Genomic DNA, 22048 nt, shown 5'->3' on the forward strand with positions numbered 1-22048 from the left:
GCCGACTCTGAATGTTCTAGCTTCTCTGTGTGTTTCTACTACTACACACACATGCAAAAACAATAACAATTATGACCATGGCAATTATGTGTTAGAATTTCCATGTTGGCCATCTTTTGGTGAACTAGAGCCAGATTGCCATCATTGACACTTGTGTACATAAGGTTCAGATATAGGAAAAGTTAGGATATGTATAGCATAGCATAGAGTACAGCACAGTGTTTTATTGTATAGTATAGTAGTATAGTAGATAGTGTATAGCCTTTATTTATGTCAACCAGCTCTTTTCCCTTTTTTATTTTACCCTTGGCCCTCTTGTTTTTAGTCTTTTTCCAAGCACCAGGGGAGCCCCCCCTACTAAATGTCGGTACCTGTACTGTATTAATGACAATAAAGACCATTCATTCATTCATTCATTCATTCATTCATTCATTCATTCATTCATTCATTCATTCATTCATTCATGGTCTGTTGGACCGTGTTCTGCTCAGTGTGTTTCTATGGTGAAGGGGTACTTCATTCACCTCCACCTCCACAACAGCAACACCTGCTTATTTCGAGCATGAAACCTCTCCTCGTCTAGACACGATAATTACATTTTAAATACACACTACGCAGTACGGTGTATGTGATTAATCTGATTGAGATTAATGCTCTATAAGCAAAGGCCGGGCCCTGTTTGAAACGCAACAAAAGCTGTTTTCTTTAGTTGTGTGGTTATGATTGAGGGTGGCGTAATTAAGGGATTTGGGACTCTTAATTGTTGACAAAACCTCCTCGACACACACCCTGTACACTCATCAATAAAACATGCAATCATGAAATATGCATAAATACACACATCCGTCGGACGTACAGTTCAGTATTGACACTGAACGTGAAGCGACGCTCAAACATCGACTCCGCTTTTGCGCGTAGGGTAATTGAGTGGCAATTCATTTTACGTAGGCAATAAGGCGAACCGTTTATCAATTATTCAGCGCCGGTGGCAGCGGCGCATCTCTCTCTGTCCTTGACTGGCAAAATGTAAATAGCAAAGCTGCACCCCTGCATGCCTGGCCAAGCACACCGCCAGTGTGACAAATCCACATCAGTCACACATAAAGCCCACCTCGTCGTTCTCAAATACCCCACAGAGCAGCATCGCTCCGAATAGGAGAGGCGCTCAAACACAATGCGTGTCGATGTGTCCCGTGTTTCTCTCCCAGCTCCCATCCATCCCCCTGGCACACCGAGAGAGGGGCTGAGCTGTCACAAAGGTAATCAGCCAGTGATTTACGTGTAAAAGCGTATCTGCGTGTGTCAGTGGCGTGCAAGATTAGCTTTCAGTGTTATTATAACTGTCTGTGTAAGACAGTGGAACTGTTGGCTCGGCAGGTGTTTCAAAATGGCCCCAGGACTGACTGGGTTTTTGGAATCGGTTGTTGTGGCGGGTGTGGTAGTTTAGCCACACTAAAAATCATGTGAATGATTAGGTTTACAATATACCCACACTCTCTCCATCGACAGAATCTCATCTCACAATACACCGGTCACACCTTGACTCTTACTGGGGGGGGGGGTGGACACGCAACGAATGGAAACCTATCAAATAGGCTGATATTTCCAGTGATTTTTTTTCTGAAACATATGTCATACAACCCGTTGTTTTGCCCCACCACTGTGTTTGTACAAGACCATCCCACTCCAAAAATAGAACGCTGGCACAATATAACACATTTTCCTAGAATACCACGTTAAAAAAAATAAAAAATAAAAAGATCAGAAGATGAGTAACGAGTTGTGCTTGCTTGCAGCCTTCGAGCTCTATTCCTATAGTGTTGACACCAACACCCACCTCGTTTGAAACCATGTTGAACAGAAAGGTCTCCTCTCATCCTTGGATGAATAAGAACAACAAACAGAAGCTCCCCCATAGAGGAGAGGATGGAGGGAGGGAGGGAGGGAGGGAGGGATGGAGGGGTGGAGGGAGGGAGGGATGGATGGAGGGGTGGAGGGAGGGAGGGAGGGAGGGATGGATGGAGGGGTGGAGGGAGGGAGGGAAGGAGGGATGGATGGAGGGGTGGAGGGAGGGAGGGAGGGAGGGATGGATGGATGGAGGGGTGGAGGGAGGGATGGATGGAGGGGTGGAGGGAGGGATGGATGGATGGAGGGGTGGAGGGAGGGAGGGATGGATGGATGGAGGGGTGGAGGGAGGGATGGATGGAGGGGTGGAGGGAGGGAGGGATGGATGGAGGGGTGGAGGGAGGGAGGGAGGGATGGAGAGGTGGAGGGAGGGAGGGAGGGAGGGAGGGAGGGGTGGAGGGAGGGAGGGAGGGGTGGAGGGAGGGAGGGAGGGAGGGAGGGGTGGAGGGAGGGAGGGAGGGAGGGGTGGAGGGAGGGAGGGAGGGAGGGGTGGAGGGAGGGAGGGAGGGAGGGAGGGAGGGAGGGAGGGAGGGAGGGACAGGACTGGCAGGGATGAGGTGCTGGCGGCGTCCCTGCATGGTGCTTACGGGGCCTCGAGCATGTGGGCCATCTAACAGGGGGACTGTGCGCGAGCAACACAGCCAGTGTGTTCACTGGGACATCATATGGTTGTTACAACAGGAGCCTTTCTGCAACGGAGACACATATCAGAGAGAGACGTATTTTATCTTCCGGGCCAAATAGACCCATTAGGACGCTGACCGGCACTGGAATGGCCTCGAGCCACACATCGTTGAACACACCCTGGCCTGCGCAGACAGAGCCGCTCCAACCGGCGGCGCAGGCAAACGTCTCTGTCATTGTGTGTGTGTGTGTGTGTGTGTGTGTGTGTGTGTGTGTGTGTGTGTGTGTGTGTGTGTGTGTGTGTGTGTGCGTGCGTGCGTGTGTGTGTGCGCGCGCGCGTGTGTGTGTGTGTGTGTGTGTGTGTGTGTGCGCGTGCGCGTGTGTGTGTGCGCGCGCGCGTGTGTGTGTGTGTGTGTGTGTGTGTGTGTGTGTGTGTGTGTGCACGCACCTCAGGTTGACAGACAGAGCCAGAAACATATTGATGGATGTGATGTAACAAGAGCCATGTTTAAAGTTGACTAATTTCAGTCTTGAAATAAAATCAGTCGGGGGGCACAATTGTCACTCAAATTAAAAAGCGGAAGAAAATAGGCTACACAAATATAGCAAATACAATAACAACACTTGTACTGAATATCCCCTCTGTTGAGCCTACTGCAGTATGAATGAACAATAATAAAGACCATAGCCTATAAATGCCTTATTACCTGGTTTAATGTTATTATGAATTATTTTTTCCGCCTAGAAATACACACAATACAGGTGATGACGGCAGGACTAGGGTGTGTAAACAGCGCAACACATCGGATCCAAGTGGCCTCCGTTCTTAGGCTTAGGTGGGACTAGATAATCCCCCCGTGGAGGGCCGGCCGTGGGGAGCAGAGCGAGAGTAAGTTCCTCCCAGCACACTATTTCATATTCCGACCCCAAAGAGCTGACTGCGAAAATGAAAGGTTTTACAGTCTAACCACCTTCATAAATGCCCGTAGCCTATAATACAATCACAAGATTAACAGCAACACTTCCAAATTCTACAGTATAGTCCATACTCCATAGACCTCCAGTGCGAGAGAGAGAGAATACAGTACGCGCATAGAAATAAGGTTACAGTGCCAACATTATGTAGGCTGCTTTGGCCAGAAAATAACTATGATGGATATAATAAATTACTACACTTTCATTTAATTGCCACTTCATACATGTCGGTTTCACAGGAATACGAAAGAATCGTGCAAAGTTGCCGAAGTGGCGTGGGACAGCTATGTGCACTTGTCGTTGAAAGCAGTGATTGAAAAGAGAAAAAAAACAAGCCCGCACATAAAGACTGTTATCTGCAAGCATAAAGTTAAATAAGAAAATACACATGTATTACCTTCAGCTCATGGATGGATATGCCTGGGGGGGGTAAATGTCTCGATTGTCCTTTTTAATAATAATCCATTTCGGGATATCGTTCAGAAAAGCAGTTCAGACAACAGTGGTCATCTCAGAATAACAATGCGAGCGCTACTTTTCTAAAAAAAACTCTTCAAGCTTCTGCTTTTTCTTACATGCCGCGCTGGAAGCACAACGTCTTTCAAATCTCAAATCGGAATATCCATCTCGAAATCCACTTGAAAAGCCAATCGGTAAAAAAAAAAAAACAACAACAATAACAACTCCTTGAGGAAAACTGGACGGTGCCGATAAAACCTGGCCCAGTCCAAATAAAGAACTAAACAACGGTGCGTTGTTCAGACCGACCGAACTCAGTGCGCTCCGCAGAAGCCGCTGTTATCCTGTCTGAGATGAAGCCCTCTCTCCCCAGCTGTCACCCTCCACACACGGGGCGGAGCCAGGCGGAACACGGTCTTTTGTTTCAGCGGGTGCCACTTATGGACAACAACTGTAATTCTACTAGATTTACTCTCTGGCATTTCATCGTGACGTTAGAATTATAAGGTTCTATCTCTATTTTTGTCAAATTTGTGTTTTTTACATAATCTGATCCATTAGGTGTTAATGCCTGTGTGGTGTTATTTTTAAAATGTTGATATTTTTGAGTTAGTAATTCATAAAATACAAAGGTTCCATCTCACAAAACATAATGGAATGTAACAACTTTGACGCTCAATATCTCTGAACTACCCTAAACGGATTGATTGAACCTTATCATTCTAAACGGAGATAGAACCTTATCATTCTAAGCTCACGATTTCATGAAAACACATGTTAAAAAAGAAAAGGTCCGTTTTCTATTAATAGCGTGGATATGAAAAAACCAATCAATCAAATTGGGAGTCTCTTGCGTTATTCTTACGATACGTTATCGATACAATACTGGTTTATTCGCCTAAATGCAGCCCGGCGTGTCTGAGCTTTGCTTTCCATGTGAACTGTCGGAAACAATTTCGGGTTGACAATTAATGATGCCGGCGGTTACGGCATGTTACCCTCATTTTGCTTTGTGCGTATTTGACGCCCGGCCGGGCCGTTGCGAAACGGAATGCAGCCCGGTTCAAAGGCTCTCTTGTCTCCGCCCGTGGGAGACCCCTTCCCCGGTGGTCCCGTCCTGGGCTGTCATCGCCCCTCGGTCGGGTTCAGCCGAGCAGACAATCCGTTTGGATGATCACATTCAGAAGAATAGACAACAACAAACGTATCGGGGTGGACGTTTTAGCAACAGTTTTTTTTGTGTGCGTGCGTGTTGGAGTCTGTCTTTTATGTATTAAACACATATCTATTGTATATCCCTCTATGATGACAAGTCCACGGGCAAGAAGATAGAGAGACACTTGACATCTGTGGGCGAAACCCGGGGCCAGGACTGTGCACTGTGCAGCCATTATAGGCTCCCATATACCCGGGCGTGTTCTCTCTGTGTAATAACGGGCCACCTGTGCTACCATGAACTGTCCCAGAGCGACATCTCCGGATGATTTAAAGCGATGTAGGCTACTACGGAGCCTTCAATAATTAAAGGAGCTATACGGCTGCCAAATACGCAGCTCTAGTCCAGGGGTAAACTAGCACCTTTTTTCCCCTCATTCATCATACTGTTAAATCTCCCTCTTCGGTTTGTCACAAACCCACTGCTACTACACAATTAGGCAGCCTTAGTTGTCTCAGTGGATTTACTCTGAAATAGTCTGAGGGATGGGTCTGTGGTGAAGAAGAAGGTGAATCAAATCCAACTTTATGGAAGCAGATTTCATACACAGATGCAATAGACACTGCGCCGCTTTATCCCAGAGCGAAGATCAATACAAAACAAAAACAAACAAAATGCAATAAAAACATGCTTTGTCTGGATACTACTCTTATGATGAGGTAGCCTTTCGTTACCCATAATAAATCTCATGAAGACGTGTATGCTGTTGTCTCCTTTAAGATGCTGTTAGGATAAAGGCGTCTACTCAATGCCAAACATGTAAATGCAAAATACAAGATGCTGTGCCATAATTGTTTTTAAATAAATCACTAGTGACTCAATTTAATTGCCTTTGCACTCTGGACTGTTGAGGGCACGTAATTATGCTATGCTTTTGTACCCCTCGGAAGAGTGGACCGGGTTTATTATTACTATGATAACACGATCCGATCCGAACTTAATCACATACTATAGGCCACGCCACCAGTAATTACGCTTTTCACTATTGTAGGCTGCATAATAGCTGCCAGTGTGACTGTGTCATTACAGAGGCTACGCTACTGTACATCTGCAAGGGAGATATATACTGTGTGTATACAGTACCCTTCACCGATTCTGTAATACAAATATGCCTCAAACCAAAACAAACCCTATCGCTCCCACTCCTGCCAGAGAGCCGATCACTTTGATGATGTGTAAGGGCTTGTTTAGCGTGGGTGACTAGCAAGACGGGCCTATGAATCTGCGGCGTGCTCGATATAACCATACGTCGTACTTGGGGGGGTTGGGGTGGGAGTGGGGAGGGGGGCTTGAACTCTTGAAATATGTTTGTGTCAAAGCTTATCACGGTGAGGAGATGAAGTTGTCCTCGCGTATTAACTCTCCCCGTATGTGAGACAGACAGTATATATATGAAATAGTGCGTCAGATCAAAGCTGCGACGGTGCACAGAGTAAGGAGGATGGATGTGTGTTGTTGTTGTTGTTGTTGGGCCTGGCGGAGGCTGGCGGAGGTAGAAATCGGAGGACGGAGGTCATTGTAATGCATGGAATGGAATGAGATATGGTATCACACGTGTGTGTGTGTGTGTGATACCATTCCTCCCTCCATTCCATGCATTACAATGAGCCCCGTTCTCCGATTTCTACCTCCGCCAGCCTCCCCTGGTCAGGCCCCAGCAGGGCAGGGTAGGTTACCTGTGTTGTGGCTCTAAATCACGATGGTGTTGTGTTGGTAACAGGAAGCCCTTGGCCGGGTTGTGTGATTTCAGTTTGGACTTGTGTGTGTGGAGCAGCATTCCTATCTGTTACTGGAGCACTAAGGAGACCTGTCTGTGGTGGTCCTCACCTGTCTGTCCTGTTCCTCACCTGTCTGTGTTACACTTCACCTGTCTGTGGTGTTCCTCATCTGTCTGTGTTGCTGCTCACCTGTCTGTGGTGTTCCTCACCTGTCTGTGGTGTTCCTCACCTGTCTGTGGTGTTCCTTACCTGTCTGTCCTGCTGCTCACTTGTCTGTGGTGTTACTCACCTGTCTGTGGTGTTACTCACCTGTGTTGGGGCCGTGATGAGCCAGCTGGCACAGGTGTGTGTGTCCCTCTCAGGTGTGTGTGTTCCTCTCAGGTGTGTGTGTGTCTCTCAGGTGTGTGTGTCCTCCTTTCAGGTGTGTGTGTCCCTCTCAGGTGTGTGTCCCTCTCAGGTGTGTGTGTGTCCCTCTCAGCTGTGTGTCCCTCTCAGGTGTGTGTGTCCCTCTCAGGTGTGTGTCCCTCTCAGGTGTGTGTGTCCCTCTCAGCTGTGTGTGTCCCTCTCAGGTGTGTGTTCCTCTCAGGTGTGTGTGTCCCTCTCAGGTGTGTGTGTGTGTGTGTGTTCCTCTCAGGTGTGTGTGTCCCTCTCAGGTGTGTGTGTGTCTCAGGTGTGTGCGTGTGTTCCTCTAAGGTGTGTGTGTCCCTCTCAGGTGTGTGTCCCTCTCAGGTGTGTGTGTGTGTCCCTCTCAGGTGTGTGTGTCTCTCTCAGGTGTGTGTGTGTTCCTCTCAGGTGTGTGTGTCCCTCTCAGGTGTGTGTGTGTCCCTCTCAGGTGTGTGTGTCCCTCTCAGGTGTGTGTGTCCCTCTCAGGTGTGTGTGTGTCCCTCTCAGGTGTGTGTGTCCCTCTCAGGTGTGTGTGTTCCTCTCAGGTGTGTGTCCCTCTCAGGTGTGTGTGTGTCCCTCTCAGGTGTGTGTGTCCCTCTCAGGTGTGTGTGTCTCTCTCAGGTGTGTGTGTCCCTCTCAGGTGTGTGTGTGTGTCTCTCAGGTGTGTGTGTCCTCCTCTCAGGTGTGTGTGTTTCTCTCATGTGTGTGTGTCCCTCTCAGGTCTGTGTGTCCCTCTCAGGTGTGTGTGTCCCTCTCAGGTGTGTGTGTCCCTCTCAGGTGTGTGTGTCCCTCTCAGGTGTGTGTGTCCCTCTCAGGTGTGTGTGTCCCTCTCAGGTGTGTGTGTCCTCCTCTCAGGTGTGTGTGTTTCTCTCAGGTGTGTGTGTCCCTCTCAGGTCTGTGTGTCCCTCTCAGGTGTGTGTGTCCCTCTCAGGTGTGTGTGTCCCTCTCAGGTGTGTGTGTCCCTCTCAGGTGTGTGTCCTCCTCTCAGGTGTGTGTGTTTCTCTCAGGTGTGTGTGTCCCTCTCAGGTGTGTGTGTCCCTCTCAGGTGTGTGTCTCTCTCAGGTGTGTGTGTCTCTCTCAGGTGTGTGTGTTCCTCTCAGGTGTGTGTGTCCCTCTCAGGTGTGTGTGTCCTCCTCTCAGGTGTGTGTGTCCCTCTCAGGTGTGTGTGTCCCTCTCAGGTGTGTGTGTGTCCCTCTCAGGTGTGTGTGTCCCTCTCAGGTGTGTGTGTCCCTCTCAGGTGTGTGTGTCCCTCTCAGGTGTGTGTGTGTCCCTATCAGGTGTGTGTCCCTCTCAGGTGTGTGTGTCTCTCTCAGGTGTGTGTCCTTCTCAGGTGTGTGTCCTCCTCTCAGGTGTGTGTGTCTCTCTCAGGTGTGTGTGTGGTTCTCTCAGGTGTGTGTGTTCTCTCAGGTGTGTGTGTGGTTCTCTCAGGTGTGTGTGTCCCTCTCAGGTGTGTGTGCCTCTCAGGTGTGTGTGTCTCTCTCAGGTGTGTGTGTGTCCCTCTCAGGTGTGTGTGTCCCTCTCAGGTGTGTGTGTCCCTCTCAGGTGTGTGTGTCTCTCTCAGGTGTGTGTGTCTCTCTCAGGTGTGTGTGTGTGTGTCCCTCTCAGGTGTGTGTGTCCCTCTCAGGTGTGTGTGTCTCTCTCAGGTGTGTGTGTCTCTCTCAGGTGTGTGTCCTCCTCTCAGGTGTGTCTCTCTCAGGTGTGTGTGTCCCTCTCAGGTGTGTGTCCCTCTCAGGTGTGTGTGTCCCTCTCAGGTGTGTGTGTCCCTCTCAGGTGTGTGTGTGTCCCTCTCAGGTGTGTGTGTGTGTCCCTCTCAGGTGTGTGTGTCCCTCTCAGGTGTGTGTGTCCCTCTCAGGTGTGTGTGTGTCCCTCTCAGGTGTGTGTGTGTGTCCCTCTCAGGTGTGTGTGTCCCTCTCAGGTGTGTGTGTCCCTCTCAGGTGTGTGTGACACAACCTGAGATTCCTGTCACGCTCACGTCAACAGACAGTTGCTATGACACACAGGGTATACACACTGCGGCGTTGTCTGAGTCAGGAGCATAATTGGGACAATCAACTGTATTACCTTGTGTTATTACATGGTAATTACAACTGTATAAACAGTACCGTTCCTAACAGCCTGAGGACACCAGTCAGAGCCCCGAGAAGTTTGTTTTTATTTCAAACTCCGGTGTGTTCGTGCAATTCACTGGACTGTGATGTCATGTCTCATTAGAGGAATTGTTTCTACATGTGGTTTTATATAGCTATGATTTATTATTATTACAACTATAATGTACACTCTCCCCATCATTCCTGAGTAGCTAGAAAAGGCTTCTTGTGTTATTTCATGGGGGGTGGGGTGAGTCAGTTTACGCTTGACATACAACCTGTCATAACAAACGGAGGAGACGGTAGTGGCCTTGTGAGGCATTCCAGCTAGAGGCACAGGACATGACAACTTCCAGGGGAGGCTGGTGGAGGTAGGAATCGGAGGACAGGCAAATTGTAAAAGCATGGGATGTTAGATGGAAGCAATTTACCATGAGAGGAAGGGGGTTGTGGAGACATTTACCACTGGTACAGGGTTGTGGCACGAGTAAATTGTGCCACAATCCTGTTGTGAAGCCGAGTAAATTGCTTTTCTACAACAGCCACCACACAATATAATACAAAATAAATACACAGTTGTAACATTAAATTCATGTATTTACAATCATTCATCGTTTCAGAATACATATATCCTTCCGCCACAGAATATAGTCCCATAAACAAGATCAACGATTGCATTGTAGGTCAGCACAGGTGTTCTTAATCAGATTGATTGGGGGAGGCGCATTGATACTGGAAATGCGGTCTGAACTGAAGGTTGTTGCGGGATATTTACCACTGTCACTAGCCAATCAGAATCCAGTATCCAAACATGCTGTTGTAGAAGGTACCATTCCTCATTCTCATACTCTATTCCATGGCATTACAATGAGATCGTCCTCCGATTTCTACCTCCTCCAACCTCCTCCAACCTCCACCAGCCTCCCCAGGGCTGCACATGTCTTCTGAGGAGGCCTTCATGTGGTTTGTAACAGAGAAGACGGAGCCACAGGAAGTGGGACAGGATGTTGATCAGAGCTGTCATCCCGTGCTGACAGGAGGAGGCCTCGCCACAGCGGCGGTGTCGTGCCAGTATGCGCCCCCCTGTCAGCCAGCGCGCCCTCCCTCGCTATTAGCTGTGGTTTTAAGAGGTTTCTGATGCGACACATAATTGATGACGGCTTACTCGCATGTCACCGTTGCGTTCTAAGTGTTTTCATTAATTCTTAAGAATATTTTACCATAAATTATTGAATTCAGAACATCCATCGATGTTATTGTAATTTTTTCTCGATTTAACATTCAAATTAATGGATATTTTTGACTTCCAATTAATGATATGTCATCTGCAAGCAGTGTCGTACAGATGAATAAATGAAATACCTTTTGAATACATAATTATATTCATACTGCCAATCTAAAGTGCAAGAAAATCACTGTTAATGACAATAATACTATATTAATAATTATATTAATTAATATAACAATATTTACAAAGATGTGATGAACAGGGATATAACATGATTGAAGTAGTAATTAATCATCTTTGCAAACCTTGAGAAACATAACATAATATTCACGTTATCATCAATAACTTTAGTTAGTCATTATGAAACCAGCTTTGGAGAACCAAGTGTCATACCAGCCACTATCATTGTTATTTTACAAAACTTTTCATTAGATAGTATTAGTAGTAGTAGTAGTAGTAGTAGCAGTAGTAGTAGTAGTAGTAGTAGTAGTAGTAGTAGTAGTAGTAGTAGTAGTAGTAGTAGTAGTAGTAGTAGTAGTAGTAGTAGTAGTAGTAGTAGTAGTAGTATTGTTATTCATATTATAATTATGCTTATTCAGATTCACATTCAGATTCACATTCATAATATTATTGGTGTTATTATTATTATAATTAATAATTATATAATTAATAATAATAATAATAACAAAAATAATAATAATAATAATACTAATAATCAAAATAGACTTCCTGTCAGATCACAAACACTATCTGTCAGAGGACACGTTCTGACATGACACCGGTAGCGTGTAGCTCGGTAGCGGGAGGAAGAGGACTCACATCCTCCGACACCCCCCCCCCCCCCCCCCCCCCTCCGCCACATCACGGGTTCACACCGGCTAATTGGTCTCAGAGAAAATTGCGCAACAACCGTTTCCTCACATCAACACGTAGCTGGCTATGCTCTTAGCAACAGAGCAGCATTCTAAAGAAATATATCTTTTTTTTTAATTGAATCCATAAGCATCCATAAGTGAATTCATACAGTATTCAGAGCAGGTAGAAGCAGTTTCATTCTGCTACACTCTGACAGGATGCTCGGTGGGTACCCCAGCGTAGGTGATAAACTGTTCTAAATATAAGACAAATGTGTTTCCAGTGATAAACTCAGATTGTTCTCTCTGTATTCATCTACCGAACAGTTCCAGAGCGACTGAGAGCCTCGCCAACAAGGCCTGATCCAGTTTTTCGAGGCATGTTATACCCGACTGCTTTGATCAGTATTCCGTCAGTATTATATTATTATTATTTCATACCTACGTCTATTCAGAACGTAGTTACAGTTTAGTCACTGCAGAACACTCTGTACTCACAACTCTCTCACAATTCACAACTCTGAGAGACAGGAGGACGACCGAAACCATGACCTAAACCTATCGATCTCTTCTCGATCGGTCGATCGATCGAACTGTATCTTCCCAGCAACATTCCCTACAAGGGAACATTCTGTACAAGGGCATAAAAACAAAAACAAAACAAAAACAAGAAGAAAGAAACTGCCACTGTGGCTGTAGGCTGTGAGCCGCAGACGACCACGGCAGCATATTAGATGAGATGGAGGCGGACGGAGGCTTGTGACCTGTAATGGCAGAGCGCTGTTGGGCTGAGGTGGAAGAGATCCACTCAGACACTGCACCTTGAGCCCGGGCCAGCGGCGGGGGCAGGCCAGCCTGCCTGCAGACATGAATAAGTCAGCGTTTCTGCACCGCCTCCCTGTAATCAGCAGTGACAGCTAGTAGGAGAGACAACGCTGTTTTTCGAGGGCTTCAAGATGGGGCCTGTGTCTGCTGTCGTCATCACTCTGTCTCTCTCTGTGTGTCTCTCTCTCTCTAGGTCTCTCTCTATTTCTGTCTCTCTGTCTGTCTCTCTGTCTCTGTCTCTGTCTGTCTCTCTCTCTGTCTCTCTGTCTGTCTCTCTGTCTCTGTCTCTGTCTCTCTGTTTGTCTCTATTTGTCTCTCTGTCTCTGTCTCTCTGTCTGTCTGTCTCTCTGTCTCTGTCTCTCTGATGTCTCTGTCTCTCTGTTTGTCTCTGCCTGTCTCTCTGTCTCTGTCTCTGTCTCTCTCTGTCTCTCTGTCTGTCTCTCTGTCTCTGCCTCTATCTGTCTGTCTCTCTGTTTGTCTCTGTCTGTCTCTGTCTCTGTCTGTCTGTCTCTCTGTTTGTCTCTGCCTGTCTCTGTCTCTGTCTCTTTCTCTGTCTGTCTCTCTGTCTCTGCCTCTATCTGTCTGTCTCTGTCTCTCACTCTCTCTGTTTGTCTCTGTCTGTCTCTGTTTGTCTCTCGGTCTATGTCCCTCTGTCTGTCTCTGTCTGTCTCTCTGTCTCACTTTGTCTCTCTCTCTGTCTGTCTCTGTTTCTCTGTCTCTCTCTGTGTCTCTGTGTCTGTCTCTCTGTGTCTCTCGCTCTCTGTCTCTCTCTGTTTGTCTGTCTCTGTCTCACTCTGTCTCTGTCTCTCTTTGTCTCTCACTGTCTCTCTCTCTGTGTGTCTCTCTCTCTGTTTCTCTGTCTGTCTGTCTCACTCTGTCTCTGTTTCTGTCTGTCTCTCTGTTTGTCTATTTCTCTCTGTCTCTCTGTCTCTGTCTCTCTGTCTGTCGGTCTGTCTCTCCCTCTCTCTGTTTGTCTCTTTCTCTCTGTCTGTCTCTCTGTCTCTCTGTCTGTCGGTCTGTCTCTCCCTCTCTTTGTCTGTCTGTCTCTCTCTGTCTGTTTGTCTCTTTCTCTCTGTCTGTCTCTCTGTCTCTCGGTCTGTCTCTCCCTCTCTTTGTCTGTCTGTCTCTCTCTGTCTGTCTGTGTCTGTCTCTCTGTCTCTGTCTGGTCTCTCTGTCTGTCTCTGTCTGTGTCTCTCTCTCTGTCTGTCTCTCTCTGTCTCTCTCTGTCTCTGTCTGTGTCTGTCTCTCTGTCTCTGTCTGTCTCTGTCTGTCTGTCTCTCTCTCTGTCTCTGTCTCTCTCTGTCTCTGTCTCTCTATGTGTGTGTCTCTCTCTCCCTTGCTCACCCCTCTCTCTCTCTATCCCTTGCTCACCTCTCTCTGTCTCTTTCTGTCTCTCCCCCTCTCTCTCTCTAAGTCTGTGTGCGTCAGACCGTGTGCATCACATATACGTCTTCTCAGAGTCCCTGGGTTGTGGAGTCTCCATCTCCAGCCCCAGCCGCATCCCCAGCCCCCTATACCCCATCCCCATCTCCATCTCCATCCCCAGCCCCAGCCCCCTATACCCCAGCCCCATCCCCCCATCCACATCCCCAGCCCCATCCCCAGCCCCCCATACCCCAGCCCCCTATACCCCATCCCCATCTCCAGCCCCAGCCCCCTATACCCCAGCCCCCTATACCCCAGCCCCCCATACCCCAGCCCCATCCCCCCATCCCCAGCCCCATCCCCAGCCCCCCATACCCCAGCCCCCTATACCCCAGCCCCCCATACCCCAGCCCCCTATACCCCATCCCCATCTCCATCCCCATCTCCATCCCCATCTCCATCTCCATCCCCAGCCCCCCATACCCCAGCCCCCTATACCCAGCCCCAGCCCCCTATACCCCAGCCCCCCATACCCCAGCCCCATCCCCAGCCCCCCCTACCCCAGCCCCAGCCCCCCATCCACATCCCCAGCCCCCTATACCCCATCCCCATCTCCATCCCCAGCCCCCTATACCCCAGCCCCAGCCCCCTATACCCCAGCCCCAGCCGGTTAGACTTTCAGGGTGAACCAGCTGATGTAATGACATCTGTGAGCAGTCCCTGCTGAATAAGTCATTCCTCCCCACTACTTACTTACACACGATAGTGCTCATTAATTTTTCAGCCAATGCCATTTCAGCTCTGCTCTCAGATGGAGACGTGCGTACACTCTGTCCATGTCGCCCTGCTATTGTCCACTCAATCAACCCAGCCTCTGCATATTTCATCGTCTGAACCGCCCATACAGTAATTCATAGTTTTCTCAGTGGTCCGGAGAGCGTTGTTGTCTTTCCTGGTTAACCTCAGCCCCTGGAACGGAATGAGGAACCGTATGAGGAACCGTATCAAACATAGTTGTTTGATATCGTTCCTCATTCCGTTCCATGCATTTACAATGAGCCCGTCCTCCAATTTCTACCTCCACCAGCCTCCCCTGACACATACTGTACCATACATATCTGTTTCCATATTCACTACGGTATAAGTCTTGGGACACCCGAACATCACACCCATATGTGCTTGTTGAACTTCTCATTCCAAAACCATGGCCATTAATATGGAGTTGGTCCCACCTTTGCTGCTATAACAGCTTCCACTCTTCTGGGAAGACTTTCTGCTAGATTTCATTTTGGGGGGATTTGCTCCCATTCAGCCACAAGAGCTTTAATGAGGTCAGGCACTGATGTTGGGCGAGAAGGACTGGCTCGCAGTCGGCATTCCAATTCATCCCAAAGGTGTTCGATGGGGTTGAGATGAAAGCTCTGTGTGCAGACCAGTCAAGGTCTCCCAGACCAAACTCAGCAAACCGTGTCATTATGGACCTCACTTTGTGTATGGGGGCATTGTCATGCTGAAACTGGAAAGGGCCTTCCCCAAAATGTTGCCACAATGTTGGAAGCATTTTCTTCTTTATTCTCTAGAATTCTAGAATCTAGAATTATTCTCTAGAGCTCTCTCTAGAATTCTCTAGAATCGCAACGTATGCTGTAGCATTAAGATTTCCCTTCACTGGAACTAAGGGGCCTAGCCCAAACCATGAAAAACGCCCCAGACCATAATAGTGTCCACATACTTTTGTCCATATAGTGTGTATATATATATACTATATACGCCTACATTGATATGCCTCATTACAATGTTTTGACTGACTGAACGAATCCAGAACAGAGGAGAGCGGACAATGCTATCCCACCCGTGATTAACCTTCAACCGTGAGGCCTATCTATAGGCAGACCTCACTGTGAACCGCTAAATGATTGATGTGTCAGATGAAAGCAGTGTAGGTCATATTGTGGGTGAGGGTCTGCATAGGCGGCATCAATCACCAGGCGTAATAACCACCTATCAGGGGGGGATAATGGTCTCGTGGCCGCCATTAAAGGTGCATTCTCCTCTTATAACTCAACCCACAGTCCCGACAGTCACTTAACACAGCGAAACAGCATCCTCCGTTTTCTTGATCTATTTTAGATAATGTTGCGGCATTCATGTTGAGTGCTTAAATGGGCCATTGGTGATGTTTAAATGGGCTATTGGTGAGATTTATGACGATGGTTGTCACCCAATAGACTGTAAACAGACCACAAAGAGTGTTATAGGGAGGGCATTTCGTATGTTATTTCACAATTCATGTCTTTGGTGTTTTCGTTCCTGTGCAACTGAGTAGGTCAATTTGTCAGAAATGTTGTCGTCGTCTATTTTCTTTACAGCGTTTTTTTAATTGTACACAATTTTCTTTTATATCCTTGCCCTGACTCTTTACTGATGGGATGTATTTCGGGGTCATGTATGTGTGGATCAAAGAATACCCTACATCAAGATAGGATAGGAAGAATAACAAACAAATAAAATAAAATAAAATTACGAACTCCTCTCGGTAGCGCTGTGTTCATTCCCCAGCCAGGTTTTTTTCATTGTTTTAGTCAACGGGGCTCTCACGCTCAATTTGTATGAATTCACCCGAAAATTCATATGAAATCTTACATGCCGGTGGGTCGTATGAAAAGCTGCCTCCACAAATCATGTAGAAATATTCATCCTTCCTCATTAAAGCTGAATGTGTGCTCTGAGCCAGGAGAGACAGACACACTGCCATCTCAGGCACCTGACACAAACACAGTCTTTTCACATTCACACAATGTTGGCATACAGTGCCGCCGTAGAAAGAGAAAAAATAACAGTGTGCCATGGAATTAAACATGAGGAAAAAAACAAGAATTTTCAACGTGCTTTTTAAACCATTCGAGATTTCCAGTGTTTGTTTAGAGGTTAAAGCCAAATCAAATGAGGTTAACTGTGAATGTGTCTCGCCCTTGGAGAGGCAGCTGCTATGTTTGTGCTGTGCACAGCAGACTAAAAGACTTGATTACATCTCCATTTGCATACTGAGGAACTGCAACTTGCCAAATTTTTCAAAAACGTGAGGGCTGACCTCACTCAGCAGTCATGCATTATAGCATTAGATGTAATGACATTGTTGACCGTGATGAACAGCCAACTGAAACGACATCGTGTTGTATAACCTCTAGCATTGGCAGTGGTAGTCTTGGTACCCATTGGGCTGATGGGTAGAGAGAGATTAACCCGCCTCCCCCTCCTATAGACTACAAACAATACACAATCTCAGTCGAAAGAATATTCTAGGCTTAATCTGCGTGTGTATGAGCCCTGCAGCTCCATGTCTGGTATCGTAGTCTCAACCTGCCAGACTCAGACTCAGACGGTTCACAACGAACACAAGAACAGAGAAAGCAAGGCCCTCGGGAGCGTACGTGGCGTAGCACACTAAGGCGCATTCCATAGCATCGCACGGTCTCTGGTTCGATTCCGGCTATCGACATATCCTGCATGTCATCCCCCCTCTCTCATAATCACCCATCCTTCCTGTCAATCTCTACTGTCTTTATCTCAATAAAGCAGAAATGCCCTAAAACAATTATTTATTTATTTTTCAGCTCTCTCCTCTATAAGAGAGACAAAACAAGGCCCCACACTGCAAAAGTAAATCTAAGTAAGATGAAATATCATAAATCAAGGCAATATCTGCTTGTTTTTTGTCTGTACACACTAGTTTTAAGAGCTCTTTTACTGTTGTTTTAAGAACATTTTGTTCCTCTTCTGTTGGCATTTTTTTTTGCTTATTTTAAATAATATTTCCTTTATTGCTTTTTATTTCTTGTTTTGAGTGCTGACGTCGCAATGCAGCCCCCTCAGCTGTCTCCTCTGTGAGAGAGAGAAAGTTCTGTTGTCAGGACAACGAGGACGGCCAAACGACAGGTGATGGAAGCACAATGACAGAGGGAGGGAGGCGGCTGCTTGACCTCTGGCGACCTCTTCCTGCACTGGACGCTGCAGTGGCTGCTGGGAAGGGAACCAGGAAGAGGGTGCAGCTAATGTGTTGGGATATCCTGCCACTCCTGGACCCCTCTTCCTCGTTGTGTAACCGTTCCCACAGTCCCAGTCACCTTTGCAGGATGCTGCTGTACTTGAAGAGAGTGCACGTACACACACACACACACACACACACACACACACACACGCACACGCACACACGCACATGCACACACACACACCGCCAGGTGACTCAACAGCACACGCAGGCAAGGACGCTCTCACTCTCGCTCAGACTGCCAAGGCGGGAGACATACTGTTGAGATCTCAACAGAGGAGAGGAGAGGAGGTTCGTTGGAAAGTCACCTGACGTGTCACGATTGGCAATAACAAAGGGAAAGTCATCGTGAGGCGAGCGCAGCTGCCCAAGCATACCCAGCGTACTGTACTGTAGCCCACAGGGTGAAAGGTTTATACACCACCACTAAGTACACTTGGTTGTTCTAAGTACACTTTCACACATTTATGCCAAAGTAAAGCTTGGCATAAGCGGGGGGGGTTGTTTAAAGCAAACTAATTCCTCCCTTCCCAACCCCCCCCCCCCCCCCCCCGCTCCAAATGAGATCATTTCTAGTTTTATGATCATTGCAGCTAAAGCTAAACGTTGACGGTTTCCCTCTTCAAAGGGGGACAACGATTATTTTATTTGTTATTATGTGTCATTATGGGTTTGGTTTCAATGTCCTTCTCTCTCAGTCACTTTGCGGGCCCTTTCTCTGTCGGAAAGGCGGCTGGCTTTCTTTTTTTTTCTCCCCCCTCCCAAAACATCAAAGGACGGCCACACTGGAGAGAGAGGAGCCTGTTTTGGCATTGCCCCCTCCTACCCCTGATCCTGTAATTACAGCTCACACAAGACATCAACATTATTACCCGTCAGGGCTCCGAATAAGAACACCATAAAACACATCAAAGAGAGCCTCACATTTCAAGGGGGAAAATACAAAGTCATGGATAATGCATTAGAAATAGTCCAACCTTCAAATGGATGCTAGTGTGTGTGTGTGTGTGTGTGTGTGTGTGTGTGTGTGTGTGTGTGTGTGTGTGTGTGTGTAATCCAGTGAAAACTCTAAATTGATTAATAATACTTATGATATGTTGTTGTAGTTCTTCTTAGTTGAAGTTTCTTCAGTACAGTAGGATGATGATACATACATTACAGCTTTTAGAGATGTATCCAGCGGTCTCTTTGGATAAACCGCTTTACAAACAATTTCCACAAAACTTTTTTGTTTTTTGTTTTTCTCCATTCTATATTTGTTCTGCTACAAACGGAATATTCAACTAAGTGTCACTTTGGTTTTGAAAAGGGATAAGGCTGAACTGCTGTGGGCCGGTCGGTTTCCCACAGTCAGGCTGGCAGACAGGCAAGGCTGGCAGACAGACAGACAGACAGACAGACAGACAGACAGACAGGCAGGCAAGGCAGACAGGCAGGCAAGGCAGACAGGCAGGCAAGGCTGGCAGACAGACAGACAGACAGGCAGATAGGCTGCCAGACAGACAGACAGGCAGGCAGGCAGGCAGGCAGGCAAGGCTGGCAGACAGACAGACAGGCAAGGCAGACAGGCAGGCAAGGCAGACAGGCAGGCAAGGCTGGCAGACAGACAGGCAGATAGGCTGCCAGACAGACAGACAGGCAGGCAGGCAGGCAGGCAGGCAGGCAGGCAGGCAAGGCAGACAGACAGACAGACAGGCAGGCAGGCAGGCAGGCAGGCAGGCAGGCAGACAGGCAGGCAGACAGGCAGGCAGGCAGGCAAGGCAGGCAGGCAGGCAGGCAGGCAGGCAGGCAGACAGTCAGGCAGGCAAGGCAGACAGGCAAGGCAGACAGACAGACAGACAGGCAGGCAAGGCAGGCAGACAGGCAGGCAGGCAAGGCAGGCAGACAGACAGGCAGACAGGCAGGCAGACAGACATGCAGGCAGACAGGCAGGCAGGCAGGCAGACAGGCAGGCAGGCAGGCAGACAGGCAGGCAGGCAAGGCAGACAGGCAGGCAAGGCAGACAGTCAGGCAAGGCAGACAGGCAGGCAAGGCAGACAGGCAAGGCAGACAGGCAAGGCAGGCAGACAGGCAGGCAGACAGGCAGGCAAGGCAGGCAGACAGGCAGGCAGGCAGGCAGGCAGGCAGACAGACAGACAGGCAGACAGACAGGCAGACAGGCAGGCAGGCAGGCAGACAGGCAGGCAGGCAGACAGACAGGCAGGCAGGCAGGGAGGCAGACAGACAGGCAGGCAGGCAGGGAGGGAGGGAGGGAGGCAGGCAGACAGGCAAGAGAGGCAGGCAGGCAGGCAGGGAGGCGTTCACAACACTACTTTCATGTTTCAACACTGCCCCCTTGTGTATAATGTTTTGATGTGCAGAGAAACGCGTCAGGAGCTCAAAGAAACCGGTTCACACGTTTGATGTGTCTTGTTGTTGTTGAAGCATCTTACTTTGATTCATCACGGTAGAACATAATGTCTTTAGGGTGTCAATCAAAAAACATTTGAAACTTTTAGTTTTTTTGGTTTCTCAGTTGTTTAGTCAGACGCTTGTATTGGAAACGACAGGGTGAAGATCTGAGAGGGGTGATGACGTAACGCAGCGATGTGAGGATCTGTGGATCCAGGTAAGGAGAGAGGCCTGCCGTGTTCTACATGGAGGAACTTTCATTTATCCTTTATTGGCCAAGATGTTGATGGAAACCAGGGGAGGCTGGTAGAGGTAGACATCGGAGGACGGCCTAATTGTAATGCATGACATGGAATAAGGAATGGTATTGAACGCTGTGGTATATCATGTCTGTAATACCATTCCTTATTTCATTACAATGAGACATTTCTACCTCCACCAGCCTTCCTTGATGGAAACCCAGGAGCTTGGATACAAACAAACCATCATCATTCATGAAACTTATAATAATAACTAATCACTAAACTACCAAAACTATGCAAAACGTAGGCTTAACTACCTGCTTCAGAAATGAATGACCTATTTGTACTATGACAGAGACATGCATGACGTTTAGATCATTTGACCAGCTTAGTTGCTCGCGAGTACCGAGTCTAGAAATGACAGCGTGAAGGTGGCAAGTCCTACTGACCTACTTCATAGGTTTTTATTTTTAACGGATATATAACATAAAAAGTAAGTCAATGTTGTTTAGTCGTGGTTCCATAATTAAAACAGTGCCTACCTGAGTGATGTCATTCACCGTAACTGGGCTGAGGAGGCGGTGCCGTTCATGACAAGTTGTCTCAGGACGACGGTGATTGGTTGATTGATTGATTGATTGATTGAGACAATCAATGGGGGGGGGGGGGGGTTCTTTTTAAATTGATACGGAATATTTTTTTGTTTTTCGTGGATACTACTACTATATATTTCCCTCTTTATATTTGATAGAATTTCTATAACAAATAAACAAAACAGTTAAATACAATGAACACCTCTATTAGCAGCTCTATCCCTGACAATCACAAGTAGGATAATTGCTTGGACTATGTATTTGTATTTTTTTGTCAATAAATCAAATCAAATCAAATCACCAGTGCACGTGCCTGGGTGGAGGTAGACAGCTGTGCACGTGCCTGGGTGGAGGTAGAGTGGAGGTAGACATCTGTGCACGTGCCTGGGTGGAGGTAGACAACTGTGCACGTGCCTGGGTGGAGGTAGACATCTGTGCACGTGCCTGGGTGGAGGTAGAGTGGAGGTAGACATCTGTGCACGTGCCTGGGTGGAGGTAGACATCTGTGCACGTGCCTGGGTGGAGGTAGACAACTGTGCACGTGCCTGGGTGGAGGTAGAGTGGAGGTAGACATCTGTGCACGTGCCTGGGTGGAGGTAGACATCTGTGCACGTGCCTGGGTGGAGGTAAACATCGGAGGATGGGGCTCATTGTAGTGGATGAAATGGAATCAGAGATGGTGCCATTCCATTCCATGCATTACAATGAGCCCGTCCTCCGATTTCTACCGCCACCAGCCTCCCCTTGGTGTCTATCAACTCTTCTTCGGTGATGTGACTGACCGATACAGTAACATCAACATAGTTGGCCAATCAACATGGTCGCCCTTGGCACCCCGAAGATTGGCTGGCAGCCAACATTTTAAATTGCTAAGCTGGTACTGTAGCATCAATGTCAACTAGAAACACACACACACACACACACACACACACACACACACACACACATATAAACACGCACACACACACACACACACACACACACACACTCACCCACACACACACTCCCACACACACAGTATCCTGTCAACACATGTCAACTAGAAAACATGAAAACTAGCTCTGTGATGACAGGTGCAACATGTTTCTTTGATATCTCTGAAAACATCCCTGTGTCTCTCTTCTCTCCTTTGTT

General features: G+C 47.7%; 1 protein-coding gene across 1 annotated transcript in view; it reads left to right on the plus strand.

Annotated features, from left to right (window-relative positions):
• The window catches only part of commd10 (COMM domain containing 10), a gene marked incomplete at its 3' end in the record, with an annotated part of 55753 nt that overhangs the window by 26327 nt on the left and 7378 nt on the right, over positions 1–22048 (plus strand). The window contains exons 6-7 of the mRNA XM_080532950.1: positions 14206–14309; positions 16974–17067. Coding sequence (XP_080389076.1) covers positions 14206–14309; positions 16974–17067 — 198 coding nt within the window. The remainder of the gene's footprint in view (positions 1–14205; positions 14310–16973; positions 17068–22048) is intronic.

The sequence above is a fragment of the Nansenia antarctica genome (assembly GCF_963989245.1).
Source record: "Nansenia antarctica genome assembly, chromosome: 5".
In the NCBI taxonomy this organism is placed as follows: Eukaryota; Metazoa; Chordata; class Actinopteri; order Argentiniformes; family Microstomatidae; genus Nansenia; species Nansenia antarctica.